This window comes from Trachypithecus francoisi, unplaced genomic scaffold, assembly GCF_009764315.1.
Source record: "Trachypithecus francoisi isolate TF-2019V2 unplaced genomic scaffold, Tfra_2.0 Lachesis_group5, whole genome shotgun sequence".
Lineage (NCBI taxonomy): Eukaryota > Metazoa > Chordata > Mammalia > Primates > Cercopithecidae > Trachypithecus > Trachypithecus francoisi.
Genome location: NW_022681470.1, coordinates 26,201,876 through 26,226,554, shown reverse-complemented (window position 1 = coordinate 26,226,554; position 24,679 = coordinate 26,201,876). Strand labels below are relative to the sequence as shown.

General features: G+C 39.0%; 1 protein-coding gene across 2 annotated transcripts; it reads left to right on the top strand.

Moving 5' to 3' along the window:
• The first annotated feature begins 1,154 nt into the window (after positions 1 to 1,154).
• SLC19A2 (solute carrier family 19 member 2) lies at positions 1,155 to 23,022 on the top strand. Of its 2 annotated transcripts, XM_033196300.1 has the most exons (7): positions 1,469 to 1,608; positions 3,443 to 3,504; positions 9,306 to 9,908; positions 16,727 to 16,949; positions 18,085 to 18,277; positions 18,678 to 18,819; positions 20,980 to 23,022. In XM_033196300.1, exons 2-7 carry the CDS (start codon positions 3,457 to 3,459, stop codon positions 21,106 to 21,108), a joined length of 1,338 nt encoding a protein of 445 aa, XP_033052191.1. In that variant the 5' UTR covers positions 1,469 to 1,608; positions 3,443 to 3,456; the 3' UTR covers positions 21,109 to 23,022. The 2 variants fall into 2 exon arrangements, with proteins under 2 accessions (XP_033052190.1, XP_033052191.1); XM_033196299.1 differs by lacking the exon at positions 3,443 to 3,504 and having other exon boundaries at positions 1,155 to 1,608.
• Positions 23,023 to 24,679: the final 1,657 nt, after the last annotated feature.

Here is a 24,679-nt window from a genome sequence, read left to right as displayed (position 1 = left end):
GAGATGTAAATACTACCAATTGTATTTCTTCACAGATTAATCAACTCACATATTTGGGTTCATTCATTTGTGCAGTCTTAGAAATAAATCTTTCCCTTTACTAGTATCTTATTCCATCTAGTAGACTCACTTCGGTTGCTGATGCTTGAAAAAAGTGTCATTTGCTATCACAGGAGGAAAACTGTGCTAGATGGATCGTAACATACCGAAAAGCAAGATAGTTCCAAAATGTTTCCATGAGCTTCTGGCAGGATCTATCATTCTACAAATACTGCACAGGAAAAATTGCTTTAAATGCTGCATCTTTGCAGAAGGATTAGGATAGAGCCAGGCTGTGAGTCAGAAAAAGGCACACAGAGGGCGGATGAAAGCAAGCACTGGAGAGTCTTGCCATGCTTTGCCCTTGAAAACTATGCCAAGACCTCTTTTTTGTTTTTAAATGAAAAAATCTATCATGTTTTGTGATTACTGTAATGACTCAGGATTTCCACCTTCCTTTTAACTATAAACCTTAGCGTAGTTGTTTTCTTTGTATCATGCTTGCAAAAAATGACGAAATAAAGTTAAAACCCTTTAATTGGGACTCCATTACGGTTCCGCTATTCACTGACCAGCTTGTTCATTATTCTCACAACATTATCCACTTGCTTCATTTCAGTCTCTCGCTTAGATCCTGGGCTTCTGATGTCTTTCCATGGCGGATGAATACAATTTAAAACACGAAAGCTGCTGGAGGAATGATTTAACATTCCCCCTTCCCAAGGTGAAATCTTTGCCTGACCTCTGTCACTAGGTCTCTCAGGAGCAGAACCTGAATGGACATTCGAGGGACGGTGAATAAGAATGACAAACAGTAGTTGGGGAGAACAGAGCGTTTCTTCCATCTGGGGATTGGCCCACAGGACGCATTCCCGACAGATGAGCAGAGCCGACCGCGGGTGTGACACGAACCCCAGCTGGCGGCCTGACTAGCGCTCGGTCGCAAGCCGCCGCTTTCAGATTGGAGTTCTACATGTCCTCCGCGCCTGAGCCCTGGGACGTCAGAGGCCTGGCTTGCTGCCGCCGCCGCCAGTTCATGTCGTGTGATCCACAACCAATGGCAGAGAAGCCAAGTATTCCTGGCGTCCACTGTGATTGGTTCCCAGCCTGGAGGCGGTGGCGGAGGGTGGGCCTTAGGCCGGTCTCCCTTAGGCGGGGCGTTCAGACCGCGACCGTAGAGGCGTCCGCGGGGTAAGGCTGGGAGTCCAGTAGCCGGAGGCGGCGGCGAGTCCAGAACGGCCGGGCCTTACAGGGAGAAGGCGTCACTTGCGGTTACAAGTGCCCGCGCTGGGGCAGTGCCTGACCCTCATTCCAGTTGGCGGAGGAGGAGAAGGAAGGGGCCGGGTCGGGTCCCCTCCCCTCGCGCCCCGGATGGATGTGCCCGGCCCGGTATCTCGGCGCACCGCGGCGGCCACTGTGCTCTTGCGCACCGCTCGGGTCCCTCGTGAGTGCTGGTTCTTGCCCACCGCGCTGCTCTGCGCCTATGGCTTCTTCGCCAGCCTCAGGCCGTCCGAGCCCTTCCTGACCCCGTACCTGCTGGGGCCGGACAAGAACCTGACCGAGAGAAAGGTACGCGCGGAGGACGCGGGGCGCGCGCAGAAGGGCGGGCGACCAGCCTGCGGGTGGGCGGCGGAGGAAGAGAGGACTGAGAAAAGCGCTCGAGCCATCCTGGGCAGAGATTTCTGATTTTTCCCAGTTGGAGGTCGGCTTCGTGCTCTGCGTTGTGTTCATGATTTTCTGTTTTCTTCGGCTATGTAGGGCGAGTCTCCTGCGAAGGTCTCAGAACACGCGTGCAGAGGCCCCGTGCCTTGTGCGTCAGGCAGTATGCTGATAGTGTTGTGATGTGGCTTAGCGTGACTGCCCAGACTGGTCCAGCAGTTCCTGCTGGGGGTGAAGGGGCAACATTTTGACAAAGAAGTGAAAACAACAAGGTGTACTTTGGACATAGCTTAGTAAATACTCATTGACTGAAAGTAGGCAACCACTACTTTTCTGAAAGGATCTTCCCTCTACCTGCTTCACCTGCTTCCTGTCCATCCCTTACTTTGTTTACATTTGGCAGGATGGATGGACTTATCCAAGTAAGGACAGGACAGAAGTACAGAACATCTTAATTTGTCTTGATTTTTAGTTGGGTGAGGTTGTGTCCAAGGATATCCTGCCCCTCTCTCCCTTAAGCCCAACCTCCAGGGATAAAGGCAGATGGTATAACATAATTGACTCTTAATTATAGTTTTTCTTGTAATGTGAATTGTTGCTTCACAGATGTTAGTTTTGCTTCTCAGATACAAGGTGGTGTCTTTGAAGGCTTCTGTGATGTTCAGGGTAATTGAGAGCACATAGTCCATCATCAAGAGTTTTTTGCTGATTGATTTTTCCTAGGTGAGGGCTTACAAATAAAGTACTTCAGAAGCGCATAGTGTATTTTAGAAATGTGCTGACCTGTTAAAGTGCATGGTCAAAACCAGCACTTGATTTTTGCAGAAGAAAGACAGTATATAAACTGAAAAAGAAATTAAACCCAAAGTACTTCCACAAAACCGAAATAAAGCCGATTCAATGCCCTCTTCCTTGAATACAACAAAGGGTGAAAGCTGAGGTCTCATGTTCTTTTTCCTACTCTCAGCCACTTGTGAGCTGTTGCTTTTTTCCTACACCTTTTCCTTCCGCCCTGCCTCCTTGCCCCAGTTGCTGTAAAATACTCCTCCCATTTAAACCTCACTCTTCTCTATGTTGGTAGTAGTCAGTCACTTCTTTTGAGTAGCAACTCAGTAACCCTGCATAACACGTCAAAACAAGAGGTGGCACTACCGGAATCATTTGCACACTGGCGAGATATAATTTCTCATAGTTTGCTGTTTGCAGTTTGTTGCAGTGCTCCGTCATTTTTAAGGGCGCTTGAGAGGGAATCAGTATTGACTTCTGTGTTGAGGGTTTCACTTGAAAGTCTGACATTGGTTCACTTCTAGCAAGTATCACTGACTTTTTGCCTAGCCTTAAATTACCCTATCGACCTGCCAGTTGCGGGGTGGTGTGGCTGGACCGTTTCTCAGTCTTGTGGATCACCACATAAGCGACCGTAGCAGTTATTCATAACCTATTTGAATTTTAATACTGATTTAAAGCAATAATAAAGTCAAAACGGCCAACGTTTGTGAACAGAATGATTTTACAAGAAAATTACTGCACTGATACGAGGAAGTATGATTCTGGAGACCCAAAACAACCACTGAATCTGAGGCAGAATTGATACTGTGAACAGCTGACCATTCAAGTTTCATGTGAACTGCCATGTGATCTGCACAGTTTGTGCACCTTTCCTGATAGTGAAACACAGGGAGAGAAAGGTGTTCCAAGTGTTGGTATTTGAAAGCTGATCTGTTTTGTCATGTGCCCTGGGTAGAAGGTTGCTGTGTGATGTGCTACCAAGATCATGTGCTCTGTCCTATCAGAAAGCTTTTCAAGGTGAGTGAAGTATGTTCAGGGGGCACAGAAATAAAGCAGAGTTGCCAGGCGTAGTAACTGTTTGCTGATTGTGTAACAATAACATAAGCGTACTTCTGTTATTGCTAATTAGATGAGGAAAAGGGATTTGAAGAGAAATCTAGTAGTCTGGGGAAGGGGTGTATTCTCAGAGGACCACCAAATCATGGCTGATTCTCCTCTCCTTTACCTTGTGGCAAGCCCTACGTTTTTTGTATGACTAATAATTGAAATAAATAGAACAGCTTATTCATTACTTACTGAGTGCTTGCTTTTTGCAATGGACAGTTAAATAAAAAATATTACATGATTTTTAAGCAAAGCTAATGCTAAGTCATATTCAGCGACATTTGTATTAAAGTTTGTGTTTGCTGCTAGAAGACTGCAGAGGGTCAAGTTGGTTTGAACAGAGCTATTGTTAACTAAATTCTAAAACAAAAGGAGAGGAGAAAAAGACAGATTTCTTCTCTCTACTCTCAAAGATTTTTTTTTTTAGATTTCAGGAAAAGCATTCACTTTAAAATAGATACCAGTTTATAAGTTTTAAGCAGGCTAAAATTTGACTGTATGTTAATAGTTGAAGGCCAAACTTTCAGTAAAACAGATCTTTATCTCTAAAAACTTTTTTTATCCTTTCATCATTGTAGCATGTGTTTTGACAGACATTTACTACCTTTCTTAGATTTTTTTTAAACATTCCACCTATTTTGCCTAATATTCAGAGCCTTACTTGGTTTTTACCTCCTTGACAGCCTTATATCTGACTACAGACTTTCTTCCCTTACCACTTCCACATAACCAAGCTCCATTCATATTAATCTAATAGTCTTAAGTCCAGCATATCCACAGTCTGTCATCTGTTGACATGTACTCAAAGACTTATTCTTTTCTTGGAATAATCTTCCCGTATATATCTATTGATATCTTTGTTAGCCTTTAGGTTTCTCATCATTCAAGGTCCATCTTGAAGAAACAGCCCTATATTTCCTATTTCCATTATAATACTGCATATATTATATATTCCTCACTAGCTTCAGAACTCCTGGAGAGCTGAGGATCTCTATTTATTTATTTAGAGACAGAGTCTTGCTCTGTTGCCCAGGCTGGAGTGCAGTGGTGTGATCTCGGCTCACTGCAACGTCTACCTCCCAGGTTTAAGTCATTCTCATGTCTCAGTTTCCTGAGTATCCAGGATTATAGGCTTGTGCCACTACATCCAGCTAATATTTTATATTTTTAGTAGAGCTGGGGTTTTGCCATGTTGGCCAGGCTGGTCTCGAACCCCTGGCCTCAAGTGATCCGTCCAACGTGGCCTCCCAAAGTGCTAGGATTACAGGCATGAGCTACAGTGCCTAGCCTTATTTTATTCTTTTTTTTTTTTTTTTTTGAGATGGAGTTTCGCTCTTGTTGCCCAGGCTGAACTGCAATGGCATGATCTCGGCTCACTGCAATCTCTGCCTCCCAGATTCAAGTGATTCCCCTGCCTCAGCCTCCAGAGTAGTTGGAACTACAGGCACGCACCACCATGCCTGGCTAATTTTTTTGTATTTTTAGTAGAGACAGGGTTCCTCCATGTTGGCCAGGCTGGTCTTGAACGCCTGACCTCAGGTAATCTACCCACCTGGGCTTCCCAGAGTGCTGGGATTACAGGCTTGAGCGACTGCGCCTTGGCCATTTTATTCTTTTTGTCACCTCCATGCTGGTTGAAAGCAATGTTGTGCAAATAACTGCCTATTAGTTGTTTAATTGAAACTTGATTCTAATTTAAAGTCTAAATCTAAATTAGAACTTAAAAATGAACATCTGTTTTCCCTTGACTTTGTAGCTGAAGAAAGCACAAGCGCTGATCCAAAGAGTTGTGAAAGGCACCTTGGTCATAATAAAATCAGTTCCCTTTGCTCACATGGCAGATGTTACCTGAAGTGAGAAGTTGGAGAATGGACAATTAATAAGGGTCTGTAATTGGTACATTTTTGCCTGTAGGAAGTTTCCCTTCAAGATTCAATATATCAAGGAAGCATTTTTTTGCTGTCATTGGAAATGCTGAAAGAGAAAAGGATCTCCTTTGGAGACCCATTAGTTAAGTGCTGGAGACTGTGGTCTTTATCGCTTCATGAATGCCCTGTAAAAGCACCTCAGTACAGATTAGAAAAGCTGCTGCAGGCATTAGAATTAACCTTGGAAGGTAGTAGATGATTAATAGCAGTGTTCTGATTGAAGAAACCAGGCATTTTAGTGTGGCAGATTCAGAATATATGAATTCAGATCCTTCTTCTGCCAATCCTAACTGTGATAACTTCGGACAATTCACTTAACCTTTCTTTAAGGCCAAGTTTCCTTGTTTGTAAAATAGAGATGATAGAAGTAATTACCTTAGATTTGTGGTTTGGATTAAATAGAATTTAGATAAAGTGCTTAGCATGGTATGTAGCACAGCAGTAGAGGTTTGTTATTATGATGCTGATAATAGCATGAGAGGGCCATTCATCCTGGGTTGATGTCTCTTAAAGGAGAAAATGCAGGTTTCTTATTTAGAATAAGTTAAAGAGAACCTGTGTGGTTTTGCCTCTCTCCCCTGCTTGCCTTTCTTTTTGTTTTTAGTTGTTATTGCAAGCCTGGCAGTGTTACTCTCCTTCGTCTTCATTCTCTAAATTGTAGTTTTGTATTAGTAGAATTAAACTCATGAGTAAAGATACTTTAATAATTTCAAGGATGAAACTTAGACAATGAAAACTTAGCGGTTAATCATTTTGGGACAACTATTGTTAAAAGTTACGTAACATGTCTAAGCACAGACAATATTATTGGAGTAAAGAGGTCATCCAAAATCCCGAAACAAAGGAAGATGAGCTGTTGAAGGGAGCAGTAGAGGATATTTTTAAAGAAAAGGTTTGATGGCTAGTACTTCATGGTGCTATGTTGGGGAAATAGTGAAGGTGACACTTAGTCAAACAGAGGAGGCAGTTTCAAACTTTAGAAAATGGACAGGCCGTGTGCGGTGGCTCACACCTGTAATCACAGCACTTTGGGAGGCTGAGGCGGGCGGATCATGAGGTCAGGAGTTCGAGACCAGTCTGGCCAACATATTGAAACTCTGTCTCTCCTAAAAATACAAAAAATTGGCCCAGCACGGTGGTAGGCACCTGTAATTCCAGCTACTCGGGAGTGAGCTAAGATTGCGCCATTGCACTCCAGCCTGGGTGACAAGAGTGAAACTCTGTCTCAAAAAAAAAAAAAAAAGAAAGCTGACAGAGAGTATCTGTAAAAGTATAGGCCACAAAGGAATGACAAGTTGTTAATTAGAGCACAACTGTGAAATCTCAAGATTACCCTTACCCGCTTTGGTTTTCTACTTAGAGTTATCTAATGCAGCCAAAGGCACTTTGTTCCTCATTTGCTAAAATTTCCACGGTTTTGAATAAGAATCATTTCTATAGTTGATTATTCTTTTAGGCACATAGTCAGGTGCAACAAAATTTCCTGATCAAGTGGAGCTTACTAACTGATTTACCAATACAAATTAGACCAAAATTCATGAAGGTGAGGCCATTAAACAGATCACTTTTGTTTCGAATGTATTTCAGAAAATGGGGATTATGTTTTACTTTTATAGCGGTGCTCTGCACTGGCAAGAGATTTTGCAACAATTGTCTATTGTTTCTGTAAACCTTAGAACCTTAGCTCATATTAGACTTGAGTGAACTGAGATGTACAGGAAAGATAAAAAGGAAGTTACTAGGTCTCAGAATGTAAAAGTCTAGGGTTAGGTTGCTCCATCACAAAGTATTCAGACTTTTACCAAAACTTGCAAAAAGCACTTCAAAGTTGAGGCCACTGATAAAAGGAAGGAAGCTTCTCCTACAATGATTGTTATTGGAAGAATGGGAATGATAGTTAAATTAATTTAGTTAATTCATACTGCCCCAGATATCCTTGTCAGCTTGTCCTCTAGTCTTCAGACTTTGTGAATAAATCAGGTGGAGTAAGTAATTTACATGTTGTGTCTCATTTAATTTTTGCAACAAACAACTCTCCTTTATTGATAATGGAGGTTAAGGCTAAGGGGAGCTAAAAGAATCTTGTCTACAATCACACAGCAAGTGATGGAACTGAAATTCCTGCTGGGGTCTTTCTGGTTTAAAGTTTATTTTAAAGATCACTTCTACTATATCCCAATTTTAAAATATGCATTAAAAAGAAAACAGCAAAAACTTCTCTGTTTTTTTCTATTTACAAACAAGCAAAAAGAAGGACATAAAGGTTGCCTATAATCCTGCCATCTGGAGAGAGTTAATTTTTTCAAGACTGTAGGACAGATTGACCATCTTTATTTGTTCCTCTGCCTCAAAAGAAACAAAACTTAAAGTCAGAGAAGCTTAATGAAACACTAGGATAAAGGCTGTCTATCTTGTGTCTAGAAGAAATGACAGTAATTCAGTTTTCAAAGCATTTATTGAATCTAGTACATTCCAAACAGTATGCTGGCTTTTAGACAGGTCATATAGGTGAATGTAGGGGTCTATCCTTAAAAAGCCTATAAGGCAGTTGTTCTCAACTTTGGCTCATTTAAAAATCTGAGAAGTTTTTAGAAAATATCTGTGGCTGGGCATTTTTTTTTTTTTTTAAGAGACAGAGTCTTGCTCTGTCACACAGGCTGGAGTGTGGTGGTGTGATCATAAGTCACTGCAGCCCCAAACTCTTGGGCTCAAGCACTTCTCCCACCTCAGCCTCCTGAGTAGCAGCCATAGGCATGTGCCATCACGCTTGGCTAACAAATTTTTAAAAGCTTCTTAGGAGATGCAGCCATGATGAAGAGCCAGTATTAGGAATTAATTGGGGAAAGTGATGCATATAGATCAGTATCAAGAGAGTTTGAGGCTAGATGAGATGGCACACATGTCTGTAATCCCAGCACTTTGGGAGGCTGAGGCTGGTGGATTGCTTTGAGCCTAGGAGTTTGAGACCAGTCTGGGTAATGTGGTGAAGCCCTATCTCTACCAAAAAAAAAAAAAATTCGCTGGATATGGTAGTACAGGCCTGTAGTCCCAGCTACTGGGGAGGCTGAGGTGGGAGGATCTCCTGAGCCTCACCTGAGGTGGAGGTTGCAGTGAACCATGATTCTGCCACTGCACTCCAGCCTAGGTGACAGAGGGAGACCATGTCTCCAAAAAAAAAAAAAAAAAAAAAGAGTTTGAATGTTGTAATACAAGTACTATTGGCTTTTGTAAAGTCTTTCTGAATAAGGAAGTCTTTGAACTAGACCTTGATTAATGGGAAGAATTTATTAGGAAAAAAGATGATGGTATTGGGGATAGGAAAGGCTATTTCGGGCTGGGCGTGGTGGCTCACGCCTGTAATCCCAGCGCTTTGGGAGGCTCCCCATTTGAGGTGAGGAGTTTGAGACCAGCCTGGCCAACATGGTGAAACCCCACCTCTACTAAAAATACAAAAATTTGCCGGGTGTGATGGCGGGTGCCTGTATTCTCAGCTATTTGGGAGGCTGAGGCAGGAGAATCACTTGAACCCGGGAGGCGGAGGTTGCAGTGAGCCAAGATCGTACCATTGCACTCCAGCCTGGGTGCAGAGCGAGACTCCATCTCAAACAAAAAAAGGAGAAGAGATATTTTTCAAACAATTATCTGAACTGTTGTTGTCAAGGTTTCTTTGATTGATAAGGATGAGATCTTTGAGGAATTGGTAGGTTGTTTTGTAAGAATAAATTCCTTTTGAGTGTTCCAGGTCGTTTGATCACTAATGGTTTTTTTTTTTTCTCTTTCTACCAGGTCTTCAATGAAATTTATCCAGTATGGACTTACTCTTACCTGGTGCTACTGTTTCCTGTGTTCCTTGCTACCGACTACCTCCGTTATAAACCTGTTGTTCTACTGCAGGGGCTCAGCCTTATTGTTACATGGTTTATGCTGCTCTATGCCCAGGGACTGTTGGCCATTCAATTTCTAGAATTTTTTTATGGCATAGCCACAGCCACTGAAATTGCCTATTACTCTTATATCTACAGTGTGGTCGACCTGGGCATGTACCAGAAAGTCACAAGTTACTGTCGAAGTGCCACTTTGGTGGGCTTTACGGTGGGCTCTGTCCTAGGGCAAATCCTTGTCTCAGTGGCAGGCTGGTCGCTGTTCAGCCTGAATGTCATCTCTCTTACCTGTGTTTCAGTGGCTTTTGCTGTGGCCTGGTTTTTACCTATGCCACAGAAGAGCCTCTTCTTTCACCACATTCCTTCTACCTGCCAGAGAGTGAATGGTATCAAGGTACAAAATGGTGGCATTGTTACTGACACCCCAGCTTCTCACCATCTTCCTGGCTGGGAGGACATTGAGTCAAAAATCCCTCTAAATATGGAGGAGCCTCCCATGGAGGAACCGGTAAGCTCAGCCTTAAATATCTTGTAATTTCTACTATGGGGGCTAGACCAGTGGTGAAAAAACCAGCAAACTCCCTCTTGATAGATCTTGTATTCATTTGGATTCATGTTTTATCCTGAGTTGATTCATTGCTTTATTCATTCATTCCATTCATTCAAGCTATGGTTTATTTATATTAGCGATGACACATTTATTTTTCCCTGGAGTGCATGACCTCCAAAGTCAGAGTGATACAGCATTATATTGTTCATGTCAGAGATGTCTTGGATTGCAAGGGCTGAGTCTTCGTCTTTTGAGTGTTTGGCACGTAAATAAAGCACTCAGAAAATTTTTGCTAAATGGGTAAATGAAATGATTCTAATAAATGATTAAATATCTACTAGTTTCTGAATTGAAGCCCAAATTATTATTATTATTATTATTATTTATTTTTTTTTTTGAGATGGAGTCTTGTTCTGTTGCCAAGGCTGGAGAACAGTGGTGCGATCTCGATTCACTGCAACCTCTGCCTCCAGAGCTCAAGCAGTTCTGCCTCAGCCTCTCCCTAGTAGCTGGGATTACAGGGCACTTGCCACCACGCCCGGCTAATTTTTGTATTTTAGTAGAGATGGGGTTTCACCATGTTGGCCAGGCTGATCTCGAACTCCTGACCTCAAGCAGTCTACCCACCTCAGCCTCCCAAAGTGCTGGGATTACAGGCCTGAGCCACTGCACCCAGCCATGAAGCCCACAGTATTTAAGGGTAAGAAGTTATTTTCCTCTTCTGTGCTAGAAGGTATATCTGTTATTTATTTTTCAAATGACAGTTTGCTGAAGTGAAGTAGTAATGAATAATGCAGGCAAAGAGATCACAAGAGGACAGTTTAAGGTGATGATGGAATAAATATTAAAAGTGTGTTATGAAGCTGTCTCTTGGAAGAGAGTGGTATGGCATTAAAATAATTTATCCATCTGTCTAGCCAGGAAGATGAATTCCTTTCCCTAGACACCCACCCCCCTTTTTTTTTTTAATATACAAGTTTGTTTGTATTAGGTTATAAACTGTGAGCTGTGAGGAGCAAAGTTAATTCCAGCCACACTGTAGTCTTAGTTTTCCTGGGACATGTTTGGAAATAAGCCTATTAACATTCCAGCTTTGTAGGTGGCCTCAGTCGGACTGAGCTCCATAAGCTTTGTAGGCTGGCTGATAATAAAGAACCATTATGAATAAAGTCTTTCATTCTGTACTGAGAGTTACTGAATTGTTTCAATGTGGTATCTGATGTCCTCATTGAAAAATTACTCTTTTCTCTATCCCCATTCTTGAGCTTTCAAATTACTACTTGAAATTTAGGTTATCATCCCAAAGAGCCTGGGTAGACTTCTAGAGCCTCGGCAACACTCATCGTGAAACTCACCTTGATTACCAAGGCACCTGTGAGCAGTTTTTGTCAGAATGACCAAGGATTAAGTGGCAATGAAATGCTGATTTTTTCATAATTTGTTAGGTGATGTTGGAGAGTCAACAGAGGGTTGATGGGAGAGGGAAGGAGGTATAATCATTTCATAGATTTCATGAAGTGGAAAAAAATAAAGACCCTTCTTTATCTGTTTTGAATGTGTTACAGTGGCTTTAGCTAAAATTAACATATATATATATAATGTGTGTATAAATGTATATTTTAGATATTAACATATTGACCTTAGTTCTAAATATTTTTATAGACAGTGAGTTTCAGACTTTTTTGAATATAATTAAGAAACATAGTGAGAAAACACATTTTACATAGAAAACCTGTACATACATAGGTATGTATGTATTTTATATATAACAGAAACAAGTTTTACAATAATACTTTATTCTGATACATTCTTTTACTTTTTTAAAATTCAGTTCACTGTTCTCTAAATCAATTTTATTGCCAACTTATGGGTGGTGACCTATAGTTTAAAAAACTGTTCTAGATCAACTTGAAATACTTGTTCATAGATACACAGTGTATCAGTATTTTATATACCGAATACTTGTAGAATTTTAGAGTTGGAAATTATTCTAATCACAAGTCAGAAAAATCAGAGCATTTTAAGAAGAGATTAGATTTCATCAAGACTGTCCTTTTAGAGATAAGGATTAGGATCAGAGATTAGCAACTTGCACAGAATTGGCACAAATACACTCTTGAGCATAATTTTAAAGTGTATATGAGATCCAGTTCTCTCTAAACCTTTCTCCATGAAGTATTTTAACTAGGGTAACAATGTCAGAACCATCATGTCAGTTACACTGTTTTCAAAATTAGGATTCAAGTCAATTCCCTGATATCCTAGGCTCTGCTACCGATACCATAGCAGATGGGCAGTGCTGCTTGGTATCGGCACTGATTGGCCCTGAAATGCTGCTGTTTTTCTTTGCAAGCTTGAAGGAAATTCAGAAAATGGATATTAGGGATCACAGAGCTATTTTAAGTTGACAGACCTATAATTAAACCATAAATTATAATCATGGTAATTATTGAAGAGTAGGTAGGTAGGTGGTTTTATCTTGATTTTTATAGAAAGAGAAAATGAAGTAGGAGGAGTCTAAGTGATAGCTCACTCTACAAGTTACCTTAGAGTATTTGTGAGTTCTTTTTAAAGAGAGCCTATTGCATTGGGGCAAAGGGTGCTGATCTTGCAGAAAGAAGAACCAAAGCTGGTGACTTTCTTTCATAAGCAGAGCTGGATTCATTATGTAGTTGGCTGATAAGTGAACCTGATTTATTTTAAGTTCTTCATCTATTAGAAATGACACAAATTAAACCACTTCTTTAGCATAGGTTCTGACATGTAATTAATACCTAGTAAATGATTCTCTTAATATAGCCATGCTTTTATTTGTAGTTTGATATCTTTTACTACTAGTAAGTGTTCTTTCTGTGTCTGCATGTCTAAGGTCTATGAACAATGACAGCAGTGAAATTAATGCTTCCACTTTGGTATTAAATAATGTCATTTCTAGCAGCAGGGTGTAGTGAGTTTTGAAGAAAGTGAAGTCCAAACCCTAGTTCTAGTACTTGGGCAAGTTACTTAATTCTGTGAGATTTAGTTTCCTTATGTACATATCTACCTTATAGGGTTATTTTGAGTATTTAAAGCTTTCAAATGAGTTTACATAGTAGGTTTCCAATAAATGGTAATTGCTGTTACTATTATCATTATCATTAGACATGAATAATCCGGAACAGTTTTGTACTTTTATGGTAGATAGTCATGTATTTGTGAGATTGTAAATAGAATAATCTTTCCTTTTCTCTTTGAATTAATCACCCCCAGTCATCTTCATTATCATCATTATCACACCTCCCATGTATTTTGACCTGGGTATCAGATACTGTGCTAAGAACTTTAGAGTCAGTATATTATTTGATTCTTATTAAAACTCAGTGATGTAGATATTTGCTCATTTTACAGAAGAGGAAACTAAATTTAGTTAACTGACTTGCGCAAAGGCACATAGGAAGTGGCACTTTAAAAATTTCCAACTTAGGCCGGGCATGGTATCTCACACCTGTAATCCCAGCACTTTGGGTTTATCACTTGAGGCAGATCACTTGAGGTCAGGAGTGCGAGACCAGCCTTGCTAAGGTAGTGAAACACCATGTCTGCTAAAAAAAAAAAAAAAACCCAAAAACTAACTGGGCATGGTGGCGCATGCCTGTAATCCCAGCTACTTGGGAGGCTGAGGCAGGATAGTTGCTTTAACCTGGGAGGCGGAGGTTGCAGTGAGCTGAGATGGTGCCACTGCATTCCAGCCTGAGCGACAGAGACTCTGTCTCAAAAAAAAAAAAATTTCCACCCGCATCTAGTTGACTCCAAAAACCACCACTCCAGTAGAGACTTCCATTTCCTGACAGAGGGAAGTAATTGTTAAAGATTTTTAAATGTATAAAACAGCATCAAAACCTTATATTCAAATGAAATCTGAAACTAGATCCCCATTGTGATAAGTAAATAAAAATTGAGCCTTTCTGATTGAAACAGGAATGCAGGTCTGATAATTTTACCTACTTGAGCCTGTTATTTATCCCACATGAACTCTCAAAGCTCCATGGAACGCAGTGAAGGCCACTTACTAAATTAGAACTTGCATGATTAACTATGAGCAGCTCAGAGTTTTGATGTAATAGAAATAAACCTTTGTAGATGTAATTTAACAAGAAACATAAAAGGTAATATATCAAATGCTTCTTTAGAAAGTGCGATTCATATAAGCTTAACATTTGAAGCCTAGAAAACAGCATAGAAAGAAGCCTGCAGATTATAGCAAGGGGTGCCGATTTTATAAACAGGACCTGCCATCTTTTCTTTTTGGCATGGCCAGATAATAGATTGAGTAGTTATTAACTTCTGTGTGCAGAATTCATTATTATGTAATAGATCTAAAGTTCTCAAATGTATTATACTGAGCATTATTTTATGTATGCCATGACTTTTTAAGCTATGCAATAAAAATAACAACTGAGCACCTCTATAATAAATACATGCATTATCTAATTTAACTCTGCATAATCTTAAGTGGATAGATATTATTGTTATCATTTTCGTTTTCCAGATGAGAAAACTAAGGGTTTCTTATCAGTTTATGGTAGGATTTCTAATAGAAACTTGTGAATCCTTTTAATAGTTCCATTCTTTCAGGAATATACTTTCTTATAATCCTTCCAGCATCCTTGAAAGTTTTAGATATCACAGTTGTTTTCCAGGTTATATTGGTTAAACAACTGAAGCTAAATAGTAAAATTCTGATATAGTTCAATAAAACTGGTGGATCTTGAATAAAGACTTCAGAAAATACGCTTGGTTCCATTCACTCACTCTCAGCAAATTCACATTAGATGTGATTAACAATTATCTTGTGATTTGTTTAAATTCACAAGGTTTGTTCTCATACACAGTGCCAAGAAATCAATCTTGTAATAGCAGTATTTTGTACTTCTAGGTGGTTATCATATGCAAATTCATCAAGTAGAATTTTCAAGTGTCAGTAACTCTTTCTCTGAGTTCTCTTAGTTAACCTCAGTACTCCTCCCTGAATTTTGGAAAAGGGCTGTAGTAATGGTACTTGAAGGATATCCCCCTCTGGGCTAAACAGCACAAAGAAGGAAGCACCACACTGGGGTTGCTTTGCAATGGCATGAGAAGGTAAAAGAATGATGAAACTCGGATTCTCAGTCCAGTGAGGTTTTCTAGCCTCTGAGGGAGAAAATGGCCTTTATTTACCTAATACTGATGGTCACTGTTACTGTATATAAGAGGAGAAAATATCTGTACTAATTTTATAAAAATGATATATATGGTGTGTGTGTGTATATATATATGTTTTTGTTTTTTTTTTGAGACAGTGTCTCTCTCTGTCACCCAGGCTTGAGTGCAGTGGTGTGATCATGGCTCACTGCAGCCTTGATCTTCTAGGTTTAAGTGATCCTCCCACCTCAGTCTCCCGAGTAGCAGGGACTATATGTGTACACCACCACACCCAGCTAATTAAATTTTGTGTGTGTCTGTGTGTGTATGGAGACGGGATCTTACTGTGTTGCCCAGCTTGATCTTGAACTTCTTGGTTCAAGCAGTTCACCTGCCATGGCCTCTTGAAGTGTGGAGATTCCAGGCGTGAGCCACGTTGCCTGGCATCTACTTATTTTTTAAAATTAAACATTACAGAAAGCTATATAAAACAATTAAAAATCACCTGACCTACTGCCACCCAAAGATTAGTGAACTTTTCAAACATCTCTTTTCATATATGCATATGTATGTATACATATGTATATATGTTATAGTAAATGAAATTGTGATCTACATGTAGTCTTGTAACTTGCTGTTGTTTTACTCAGTGGTATATCATACTCATCTTTCCATGGCTGTCATTTTGCCTTTACATGTTAGCCACGGAAGTAAAATTTTCCATGTTCTGTTTTTTTTTTTTTTTTGGTAGAGATAGGATCTCACTTTCTTGCCCAGGCTGATCTCAAACTCCTGGGCTCAAGCAGTCCTTCTGTCTTGACCTCCCAAAGTGCTGAGATTATAGACGTGAGCCACCGCACCTAGACTTCCCATGTTCTGAGCAAGGCCCAGGGATTACAGTAACATTTGGTAGATTAGTCCTTTCATACAGATGAAATCAGAGATACCTCACAGAGTGTCTGACATCTCATATTCACTTCTTGCGATGGTGCATAGCTCAGTAAGGTCTTGCTTCACTCAATTATAAGCCCAGTAACTTGATTTATTACTTTATTATAATACTATTTCTCATTGTTTAAATATTAAGTGATATAAAAAGTTTAAGGAAGAAAATTTAAACCACTAAGAACCCACCACCTAGAAAGAACTGCTAATATTTTGATCTACTTTCCAATATTTCTATCTTAACTGTTGCATCAATCTGTCAATTACAAGGATAGGAGGCCTTAACTGAATAGTGATTTATTAGGGTTGCTAGTCTGTTGCTTATTATTATTCTTGTTATGTTGTTTGCCAGTCTATGGGAGATGTAGAGTATAGACTCCTATTGGCTGAAGCCTGCAATCTCTTTTCATCATCTTCGTTTTGTAAACAATACATCTTTTGCTGGGTTGATTACATACAGCTGTGTTAATGCTATAGTGCATTTAAAGCAAAAATCCTATGAGAACATATTTTTCATCAGAGGGGATAAATGTAATTGTTACCAGTTTATGAAGTAAGCCATTGGTTTTCACAAGGAAAAAAGTCTGTTAGGTAAATAATTGGGCCTGTAAATTGCTTTCTATATAATTGCCTTCATCAGAGTTTGAGCATTGTTCCCTTTTGCTCTGTAGGAACCCAAGCCAGACCGTCTCCTTGTGTTGAAAGTACTATGGAATGATTTCCTGATGTGCTACTCCTCTCGCCCTCTTCTCTGCTGGTCTGTGTGGTGGGCCCTCTCTACCTGTGGCTATTTTCAAGTTGTGAACTACACACAGGGCCTGTGGGAGAAAGTGATGCCTTCTCGCTATGCTGCTATCTATAATGGTGGTGTGGAGGCTGTTTCAACCTTACTGGGTAAGCAATGTAGGATAATAGAGGTTGGTGGTGGGGAAGGGATTCCTCTGGTAGTTAAGCCAGGTGTAATCAGATTTACTCCCCCTTCCCAAATTTGAAATAGCCTCAAAAAATGATTTACTTATTTTGAGCTCGATTTTATAATTGAGGAAGACAACTTAGAAGTACTCAAGCGGAGCAGGACTATGACTAACAAACTGGAATTTTAAAATAAACTTTGGGGAAACCTAATATTATAATTTTCAAGATTGTTTATCCAAGTTTCCATTATTTCTATACTTACTGGGTAGTTTTGTCACTTGATGTGAAATTTTGAATAGCAATATACAATAGTTTATAACAATAGTATCTAATATTTGTTGAATGTTACTATGTGGTAGGTCCTGTTCTAAGGACATTATATACATTAACTCAATCCTCACAAAATTCCTGAGATAGGTAGAATTTATCCCTATTTTGCAATGGAAACTTGGGACTGGTAGGTTAATAACTTGCTCAAGGTCATATAGATGGTAAGTAGCAAAGTCAAGATTTGAACTCAGGTAGGATGGCTTCAGAGCCTGTGTATTTGACCATCTTACTCTTTTGTTCATTTGTAATTTGTTGACCTACCTCCTGAGGTTGTTGGATGGTGTTATATGATTTCTGTAAACACTTATTATCTGTCTTGGCACTCAGAAAACACTTCATAGATTTTAGCTGTCCTTATCATCATCACTGTTTTACCAAAAGGCAGAGAAGCCCTTTTGCCATGTTCTAGACTGCTCCTTGGTTTAAAGGAGAGATGCCTCATCCTGCCATGATGCCAAATTAGAAGCCGTGGTTGTTTTTGACTCTTGCCTCTGCTTCAGCTGCATTTTTTTCCCCTTAACAATGTCCCTGTGTCTTTGTCCTGCATTTTCATCTCATTGCCCCCTCTCCTAATTCAGTCTGTCGTTTCAGTGGCTCTATTTTATTGATTCCATCAAGTTCAGAAATCTCTGTGTGAGTTTCAAGGCCCTCCATATTCTTGAGCTATCGTATTTTATAAGTTTGCAGATTTGAAAATTTAATAATCTAAGCTGCGTTTTTAATGTATTGCAATAGCATTTGTTTAGCAAAATAACTGGATTTTTTTGTTGTTGTTATTTTGTAGGTGCTGTTGCTGTGTTTGCAGTTGGTTATATAAAAATATCCTGGTCAACTTGGGGAGAAATGACATTATCTCTCTTTTCTCTCCTGATTGCTGCTGCAGTGTATATCATGGACACTGTGGGTAACATTTGGGTGTGCTATGCATCCTATGTTGTCTTCAGAATCATCTACATGTTACTCATCACCATAGCAACGTATGTATTTTGGCTCATAGAAGCCTTAGGAAAAATTGTAACAGGATAAATTTTTTGGTTTCTTTACAAACCAAAATATTAAAGTTTCTAGATAAATTAGGCAAATGGGAGGAAACATTGTATTTTATGTGCATTATCAGTTTTTCTTCTGAGGAAACATTTAGGCAAGTTTTGTTTATTCCCTTGTCTGTGTGTTCCTACTGTTTTCAGATGTTTGCATGAGATTTATATCATTTAGTTGCAAAATGTTTTCATTTGTTTGGAAAGGCAATTGACAGTAGCAAGAAGGACTCTTCACATTTAAAGTAAAAATGTTTACTTTTATTTAGAATAACTATTATAAGTACTCAGGAAGTAATTCTTATCTATTCACTCTTCTTTTATTTTTATTTTTTTTAAGTTTTCAAATTGCTGCAAACCTCAGCATGGAACGCTATGCCCTAGTATTTGGTGTAAATACCTTCATTGCCCTGGCATTGCAGACGCTGCTCACTCTAATTGTGGTAGATGCCAGTGGCCTTGGATTAGAAATTACCACTCAGGTAAGATCTCTCCTTTGGCATCGAAGGTAGTATGTGTGACTTGATCAGGGTGACAGAAGTATATGTATGCTTAATGAAAACAAATTCAAACAATAGGGAACAGATGTAAAGTAAAAGTGTACCCTCCTTCATTCAACACCTTCTCCCCTATCCTTAGTTCCTTTCTCCCTGGAGGGTGTTGGGATTGTCGTCTTTTTTATGAGGTCTTAGAACATTCCTGAGTGTAACTCATCAGCCCAGTGGGTCTGTTTCAGCCGAGAGGTAATACTGATTCCTTACAGGCCAAGACCTTCTGCTTCCTCATCCATTATTTCCCTCTATACTTAAATCTATGCTTGGAATACTGTGTCCCATGTTTGAGATTCCCTGTTTCATCTCACAACTCTTTAAGTCTCCTCCCTTTATTTAAAACACCCCTTACCCAAATACCAAGGTAGTGCCTTGCTGTTGATGAACAGCATTATGATTTGTAACACATGACCTATTGAGAAACTTGCACCAACACCCAAAAACAATGTGAATACTTTTTACATTCAGGAATTGTATAGTTGTATATGCCTTCATGCATTGTGAGTTTTAAGTACATATTGTTTTGTACTTTGGCAAAATGGGCAACTGAATGAATCAGGAAGTACTTACTCCCACCCCCATCCCAACCCAAATGATTTCTTCCCAACATATTAGCTGTAATTAACTTTGTTTTTACTAAAGCAGTCTAAGAGAGAAATAGTAATAATAGACAATGTGCATTGAGTGCCTTCTGTGTGTCAAATGCTTTATATAGGATTTGCAGGGTTGCTGTATTAGACATGAAGAAGATGAGTTTGAGAGATGTTAAGTGACTTGTCCAGTACTATCAATAATAGTGTTCCAGAGCTTGGAGTCAAACCAACATCTAACCCCAAAACTTATTTCAGGATGGAAAATAGGAGAGAAACTTAAGTGCCTGCCATCCTCCCTGTATAAGGGAGAGTTCCCAGGACTATTACAGTTGAGGGAAACATGGCTGTCATTGGAAGTGGAAAGTTGTCAGCAGATTCTTATAGAAATGGTAGATTTAAACATGTGGAATAATAGGATTTTGTGGGTGGTGCTGAAACCCATTTAACTGCCATGATTGATTAATGGCTTCCTGCAGAAGTATAGCCAACATTGAAAGAAACTGGCTCAGTGATTTAAGGCCATACTCTCATTGTACCTTTGAACCAGTTCGTAAGTATTTAGTATGTTATTATAAGAAGATGATGATGATGATGATGATGTTAATAAACCATATAGTCACATTAAAATTTGGCTTAGGGCATCATCCTCTGCAAACTAACACAGGAAACAGAAAACCAAATACTGCATGTTCTCACTCATAAGTCGGTGTTGAACAATGAGAACACATGGACACAGGGAGGGGAACAACAGACATCGGGGCCTGTCCGGGGGGTGGGGGGCAAGGAGAGGGAGAGCATTAGGACAAATACCTAATGTTTGTGGGGCTTAAAACCTAGGTGATGGGTTGATAGGTGCAGCAAACCAGCATGACACGCGTATACCTATAAAACAAATTTGCACGTTCTGCACATGCACCCCAGAACTTAAAAAAAAAAAATTGTCTTAGGGAAGAATTTTTATATTAAGTAATCCTATAATAGAATATAGTTGACCTTCTACTGCCCTCTTCTGGGGAAAAATAGAGTTCTTGATGTTCAGAATTTGGCCTGTTTGTACCCACCTATCAGCTTGAAGGTGGAGACCAGGACTGAATTATAACAATAACAGTAACAGCAACAACAATAGAAATAATACTAACAGCATTATCATTGTGCTAATAAGCATTTATGATCTCACTGATTCGTCCCAACAACGCTGTAAAGTGACAACTATTATGAATTCCATTTTGTAAGTGAAGAAGTCAGGGCTCAGAGATGAAGTATCTCAATCAAGTTCACGCAGCTTGTAAGGGATGAAGTCAGGATTCACACTCAGGCAGTCAGGCTTTATTTAGTACCACCATGCTGGTGATGCTGCTTTGTAACTTTAGGGTCTGGCACATGGTGTAAGTATGCAATATTTTTTTAGGCTTTATGGACAAATTCTGAATATACTTTATTATAGAGTAATCATCTTGTAATTGATAATTCAATAAACTACTACTTTTCCCCCTTCTAGTTTTTGATCTATGCCGGTTATTTTGCACTCATCGCTGTGGTTTTCCTGGCCAGTGGTGCAGTCAGTATTATGAAGAAATGTAGAAAGCTGGAAGATCCAGAATCAAGTTCTCAAGTAACCACTTCATAATACACTGCTGAAGGGCTTCTTCTTATAGCAAGAACTCCGCACAGCAACTGCCTGGATGTATTTGATTTTTTAAAGTGTAGATATATATTTATGAATGTGCATTTCTTGGCTTCAAAGCAGCCACTTGACTAATACCTTGTATTCTGGGAATAACATGATACTATTCAGAGGAGCCAGAAGTAAAGTTTATTTCATGGATCATTTATGAGAGCTAATTTAAGGATGACTTCTGATTCAAAAGTGAACTTGATTTTAAAAACCAGTCAGGAGCAATCAAGCAGCACATGGTGTTGTATACTTTCTTAGCAAGTGAGTTTGGTGTTTTATAGGTCGCATATGTTTGTATCTACTTAGCCAGGTGCTTGGCCTGGTGGGAGCAGGGCTTCACAGAGGCCACAAAATGTTACAAATCATGATGGATGGAAATATGTTCTAACAGCATCTGCCTCTATTCAATTTAATTCTTATTTCTGTGTTACTCATGTGCATTGGTCTTTCTACGTAGTTATTCTATCACTGGCAATATTTGTTCTGATTTAGTGTTCTGTATTTTAAGGTGTATGTATCATTTCTAATTTTAAGTTATTTTAAAAAAATTCATCATATGAATGTTCTTGGTTCCCATCGTGACAATTATGTATTTGTGTAAAATTTGTTTAGAAGTACATTTTTGCATTATTCATATGCTTCCCAGAGAAGCTCATTTACTTAGAAAATAAGGCAAGTTTTGAAGCCTGCCTAAATGAAGAGATTTAATGAAAGCTTAAGGTAGGTTTGCTTGTCTTTAAATCTTCAATATGAAGGAATATTAATTCCAAGATTAAAAGTTCATATATGGGCTACAGCTATAACTAGCCCATTTGTATTTGCATTCCCTTTTATTTCCAAAATAAAATGAAAAATCTTTTTTAAATAATTTCATCCCTATATATAGTTTTTATATTTGTTTTTCTTATCCAAGTAAAGATGTCAGTAGGAATTGCATTAGTCCAAGGCCTTTTTCATAAGCTGAGCCTCTTTTAAATTATTTCAATGGGACAGGAACTAGGATAGATGTGATTCCTGCATTTTTTTTACCTTAAATCTGCCTTCGTTTCTAAAGGTAGATCATCTTGAATATTTGCTTAAAATTGCTAGTGATTTCATCACCAAGTTACTTGAAAAAAATGTTCTGTATGCATTTAATTCTGAAATCAGTCTACCAAGGGGCTGCTAGTATATGTCAGACATGAAAACTATTTTAAAGCTGACTTTGTTGCCTTATCTTGAAAAGAATCTAGATAGGTGCTTTTAACTGGGATATTAACTTTTTTAGAATGACACAGCTGAACAGTGTTAATAATAGTGTGTCAAGATTGCAAAATTGACATACTCATTTGGTTTAAGCAGGAATCCTAGAAGCAGATAGATGAAGATAAGAATAGGTCATTTTCTATTCACTGTCCTTTACAATTAAGGGAAAGGAAAAGAACACTAAGGAAGGGAAAGGAAGTGGTATTGTAAAAGCAGCAACCTCCATTTTATATTTTGTTTTTTGTTTTTGCTTTGTTTTGTTTGTGCTAATTTGGGAATTGTGTACTCCAAAACAAGTAGAAAAGTGCTGTTTGAGGGATTTTGTTAAATCTTTTTTTAATGGAATGTGGTACAAATTGTTCACGTTACCAAAGCAATATTTCCCTGGAATTTAATTCAAAGTTTGTGGCATACAACCTGAGCCTTTTCTTATATAAGAAAAGAATATGTTCACATCTTGGTATGTGGCCATATTTGTAGAATGCTGAACCCAATGTGCACGTTGTACTGTATGCAGTTTTGCAAATAAGTGAAAATAATTTGTTGTACTTTTTATTCAATTCTGTATAGATTATATAATTATTTTTATTAAATAAATATTTTACAGTATATTTTCTCTTTAATCAAAATTATTTTAAATTTATCTTCTATTTCAGTAGGAGCTTTAGATTTTATCTTTAAATATTTTAATAATTTCTCCTAGGACAAATTTCATATTAAGTCTTCCCCTCGTCTAACTTGCCTAGTTAACCTTTTGTTATCTTGTTAATTATTCCATTCCATTCCTTTGTGATTTTTACCTTTGACTCTTCCACCTTATTTCAGATGTTTCCCCCCCCCCTTTTTTTTTTTTTGAGACAGTCTCGCTCTGTCGCCCAGGCTGGAATGCAGTGGCCAGACCTCAGCTCACTGCAAGCTCTGCCTCCCGGGTTTACGCCATTCTCCTGCCTCAGCCTCCTGAGTGGCTGGGACTACAGGTGCCTGCCACCTCGCCCGGCTAGTTTTTTTTTTTTTTTATTTTTTTAGTAGAGACGGGGTTTCACCGTGTTAGCCAGGATAGTCTCGATCTCCTGACCTTATGATCCGCCGGTCTCAGCCTCCCAAAGTGCTAGGATTACAGGCTTGAGCCACCGCGCCCGGCCTCCCCCTTTTCTTTTGGCACCACATTGCACTGTTTATTTTCCCCCTTTTCTTTTGGCACCACATTGCACTGTTTATTTTTTTGGTCTTCATGTTGGCACCGCTCTTATCTCTTTTTAAAGCATTCTTCCTTAAAAAAAAAAAAAAAAGACACTCTCTTTGATGTTAACTGAATTTTTAAAATAAAGGAAATTAAAGCAAGAGCAGAAAGTACCACCTTTCCCCATTTCTTGTTTTTGTCAGGTTTGTCAAAGATCAGATGGTTGTAGATGTGTGGTATTATTTCTGAGGGTTCTGTTCTGTTCCATTGGTCTGTATCTCTGTTTTGGTACCAGTACCATGCTGTTTTCGTTACTGCAGCCTTGTAGTATAGTTTGAAGTCAGGTAGGGTGATGCCTCCGGCTTTGTTCTTTTGGCTTAGGATTGTCTTTGCAATGCAGGCTCTTTTTTGGTTCCATATGAACTTTAAAGTAGATTTTTTTCCAATTCTGTGAAGAAAGTCATTGGTAGCTTAATGGGGATGGCATTGAATCTATAAATTACCTTGGGCAGCATGGCCATTTTCACGATACTGATTCTTCCTATCCATAAGCATACAGTGTTCTTCCATTTGTTTGTGTCTTCTTTTGTTTCATTAAGCAGTGGTTTGTAGTTCTCCTTGAAGAGGTCCTTCACATCCCTTGTAAGTTGGATTCCTAGGTATTTTATTCTCTTTGAAGCAATTGTGAATGGAAGTTCATTCATGATTTGGTTCTCTGTTTGTCTGTTATTGGTGTATAAGAATGCTTGTGAATTTTGTGCATTGATTTTGTATCCTGAGACTTTGCTGAAGTTGCTTATCAGGTTAAGGAGATTTTGGGCTGAGACGATGGGGTTTGCTAAATATACAATCATGTCATCTGCAAACAGGGACAATTTGACTTCCTATTTTCCTAATTGAATACCCTTGATTTCTTTCTCTTGCCTGATTGCCCGGGCCAGAACTTCCAACACTATGTTGAATAGGAGTGGTGAGAGAGGGCATCCCTGTCTTGTGCCAGTTTTCAAGGGGAATGCTTCCAGTTTTTTCTCATTCAGTATGTTATTGGCTGTGGGTTTGTCATAAATAGCACTTATTATTTTGAGATATGTTCCATCA

Bases quoted from the DNA above. Each gene is read 5' to 3' on its own strand.
- SLC19A2 (XM_033196299.1), top strand. From the start codon at position 1,411: ATGGATGTGCCCGGCCCGGTATCTCGGCGCACCGCGGCGGCCACTGTG. The intron at 18,278-18,677 runs GTATGTATTTTG...ATTTTTTTTAAG, and splicing joins TTACTCATCACCATAGCAAC to TTTTCAAATTGCTGCAAACC. The intron at 18,820-20,979 runs GTAAGATCTCTC...TCCCCCTTCTAG, and splicing joins GATTAGAAATTACCACTCAG to TTTTTGATCTATGCCGGTTA.